General features: G+C 41.9%; 1 protein-coding gene across 1 annotated transcript; it reads left to right on the top strand.

Moving 5' to 3' along the window:
* The first annotated feature begins 19 nt into the window (after nt 1-19).
* On the top strand, nt 20-3,799 carry LOC130551154 (alpha-1,3-mannosyl-glycoprotein 2-beta-N-acetylglucosaminyltransferase-like). The gene is made up of 2 exons (XM_057328702.1): nt 20-949; nt 2,229-3,799. Exons 1-2 carry the CDS (start codon nt 86-88, stop codon nt 2,928-2,930), a joined length of 1,566 nt encoding a protein of 521 aa, XP_057184685.1. The 5' UTR covers nt 20-85; the 3' UTR covers nt 2,931-3,799.
* The last annotated feature ends 35 nt before the right edge of the window (nt 3,800-3,834 follow it).

A 3,834-nucleotide genomic window follows, 5' to 3' on the forward strand; every position in this document is an offset into this window, starting at 1 on the left:
ATATTTTTGTTTAATTTATATCTTTTCTTTTCCTTTTTTTGTAGCCCTTTCTTCACTCCGGTCCCTCTTGTGGTGTCACTGGGCCATGGTTCGCAAGAAAGGATCTCTTATTTTGTGCGGAGCATTTTTGTTCGTCGCATGGAATGCCTTGCTCCTCCTCTTTTTATGGGGGAGGTCTCCCATCGGTCGACTCGGCGAGGGAGGTGGAGCCGAACCGGGAGCTGGAGAGGAGTGGGGAGCCGGAAAAGCAAAAATGGCCGGAGCCAACGGACTGGCCATCGAAGTGATCAGATTGGCAGAAGAAGTAGAATCGGAACTGGAGACTCAGAAAAAGCTTCTCAAACAGATACAGAGTCACAGGGAATTGTGGGAACAGCAGAAAGAATTGGGAAAGAGGGAATCTGAGAACGCTAAAGACGACAAGAACATCGAGGAGCCTAAAAAAACTCAGCAGTTTCCTGCAGTACCGCTAAATCGTAAAATTGTAGATGATACGAAAACTGTTATGAAAAATGCACTTGTGGTTACACCACCTCATCCGGACACAGACGAGGAGAAAGCAGACCAAAAACAGGAAATGTCGGAAAATAAAGTAGACCTCACTAAACCTAGTCCTCAGATCATAATCCCAATTCTAGTCATAGCCTGTGACAGAGTAACAGTGAAGAGGAGTTTGGATAAATTGATACAGTACCGCCCATCTCCTGAGCTTTTCCCGATCATTGTCAGCCAGGACTGTGGCCACGCAGATACGGCAAGGGTGATTGGCTCCTATGGTAGTCAGATAACCCACATTAGCCAACCGGATCTTGCCGACATTCCAGTACGACCCGATCACAGGAAGTTCCAGGGATACTACAAGATTGCCAGGCACTACCGTTGGGCGTTGAATCAAGTGTTCAATGTCTTCGCTTACTCTACTGTCGTCATTGTGGAGGATGACCTGGAGGTAATATCACATTGACATGAATGCATACATTTTTTTTATGACTTATACTCATTGTCATAATTGGCTTTTTTGTTTATTGTTTATTTAAAGACTGTTATGGTTTAAGTTAAACCCGTATTTGAAATCGAGCCACATGTTTTCTTGCTGTGATTCGCGGAGAATCATTTTGATAAGAGCTTATCTCTCGCTCCGAGGGAATATTTTCACTTCTGAACCCTTTGCTTTGAAGGTGTCACAGGTGAACTGATTACCAAGTCTAAAAAGCACTCAAAAAACATTAAACATTAAAGCTTGCTGATGTCACGGGTTCTCTGAAGGAAGGGATCAAGGTCCCCGTTAAATTTAGCTATTTAGGAAAAGTAGCATGCTTCTGTGCATACATTTTACTGCGCCCTGATGGCGCAAGTCATTTATTCACCCTCATGCCATTCCAAACCTATATGAATTTCTTCTTCTTCTGTGGAAGACATTTCTCAAAATAACTTTTGTATTACACATAAGAAAGAGTCGCATACAGGTTTTAAACGATACAAACCTCCGTACTCAAATTACCTTCAAATGTCTGTGCCATAAAGCCAGATGTATTGTTATTCAGTTGCTATCTACAAACGTGTCAACTTTAACAAGCTTGCCCAGCAAGACCCCATCCTTTTGCTCTATCTTGACAGTACTTTTCAGTCCTGAAAGAGAATTCTGGTCATAAAAGTTTATGCTAATGCCAGTTCACTTGGCATTTCAGAACACGGACCCAAAATATCCAGCGTAGCTGGAAGCCTTTACAGTCACATATTTCCAAAGTATGTTTCAACCCGTAAAACACTTTCTAAGACGACGACAAGATAAACTCACCAATCAACTAGTTGGTTGTTGGACACCCAACCTCCTAGTTTGCAGAGTTAGTTCTGAGATTATTTATAAGGGAACCCTAAAAAATTTGTGCGTTTCTAGTGGCATTTTTGGTTCACCAATGGTTAAGTGTTGCTGTGTGTAAAGGCTAAAGAATGTAATGACTGTAATGTGTAATTTCCATTAGGTTAGTTGAGTCTTATTTTGTTCAGTCAAACATTTACTCTATTCAAGTGACCTTTGGTTGATAGCTTTGCACACAAAAGAAAAGCGTTTCAATCCTTTAATACTGCTGACAGCTGTAATCCAGGTTTACTCCCACAGATTAGCACATTTAACTGATCAATGGATTAACTGGGTCAACCAAACACATCAAAGCTGCTAGAAACCTCAAATTACCTTGACATAAAACTGTTCTCATTTCGCCTTTTAGGTGGCCCCGGACTTTTTTGAGTATTTCCATGCTCTCTACCCTATTTTGCATTCCGACCCTACCCTGTGGTGCGTTTCCGCATGGAATGATAACGGCCGGGAGGGGCTGGTGGACCCGGGCAAGGCCGACCTGCTTTACCGGACAGATTTCTTTCCAGGCCTCGGATGGATGCTTTTAAAGGAAGTATGGGCAGAGTTGGAGCCCAAGTGGCCCAAGGCGTTCTGGGACGACTGGATGCGCCACCCCGAGCAACGAAAGGAGCGTTCGTGCATTCGTCCCGAGATCTCGCGGACTATAACATTCGGCCGGAAAGGAGTCAGTTTGGGTCAATTTTTTGACCAGTATCTGCGCTACATAAAACTCAACATTGAATTAGTGCCTTTCACTAAACTGGACTTGTCTTATTTGGTCAGGGAGAGGTATGATGAAGACTTTAACAAGGACGTCTACAGCGCCCCCTTGGTGAAGGTTGAGGAACTACAGCATGGCAGAAGCCTGAAGGGCTCCGGACCGTTTAGAGTTCAGTATTCCAGCAGAGACAGCTTTAAAGTGCTGGCACGCAATTTGGGAGCGATGGACGACTTGAAGTCAGGGGTTCCCCGCACTGGGTACAGGGGCATAGTCAGTTTCATCTCCCGCGGCCGAAGAATTTATCTGGCACCGCATGAGGGCTGGACAAAATATGACACCAGCTGGAGCTGAGAGGGATGAGGTTCGGATATGGACCACAAAAAAACAGAAAGACAAAACTCACAACTAATATTACAAGTACAGGAGGAAACACCCTCTCAAACCAAAGAAAACAGGCAGGGTGTGACAGATTGTGGAAAGGTTAACAGTAAGAAATTAGCGTAAACTGCAGGTTTGTTATGAACACCCAGGCATGCTGGGAACAGCACAAAAGAGGGCCCATCATACTATATGTGCGCAGCAATCCTGCAGCAAGCTGCCCTCGTGGAAAACATTACGTCGAAACGCCTCCACTGAATACTAAAAGTCTGATGTGGGGTAAAAATGTTACCGTACCACAATGAAGTGAAGTTTACTGTCCAGGTCACATTTCACCTTCAAAACAAATGAAATGATTATACGCATTTTCTGAGAACCATTTTACTGTCGTCATTTTCATAAAAAAAGCATTTTGTCCCCCAAGTCTCATTACCGTAATGCCGCAATCTTTAACTTTGGATTTATTTTGTAACTCTAAATGCTCAGTGATGATTTATTACTGAAATGCAGTTTTTATTGTTTAAATAATTACTGTGTAATGATCTTATTTAAATCAGCACTACAAGTTCTACTGTAATGTATAATTATAATTTAAATATCATTTTTTATTGCGGTAATGAGATTTGGGGATGTTTAATTGTATGCAAATGAAAAAATATGAATTGTCCTAAATTGGCTTAATCTTATTTAAGCAAAATATTATGGCTCAATTATTTCTTTTGATTTTGGGGGGTAAAATATGTGACCCTGGATCACAAAACCAGTCTTAAGTAGCACGGGAACATTTTTAGTAAAAGACAAAAATACATTGTGTGGGTCAAAATTATCGATTTTTCTTTTATGCCAAAAATCATTAGGATATTAAGTAAAGATCATG

Source organism: Triplophysa rosa, unplaced genomic scaffold, assembly GCF_024868665.1.
Source record: "Triplophysa rosa unplaced genomic scaffold, Trosa_1v2 scaffold702, whole genome shotgun sequence".
Taxonomy (NCBI): domain Eukaryota; kingdom Metazoa; phylum Chordata; class Actinopteri; order Cypriniformes; family Nemacheilidae; genus Triplophysa; species Triplophysa rosa.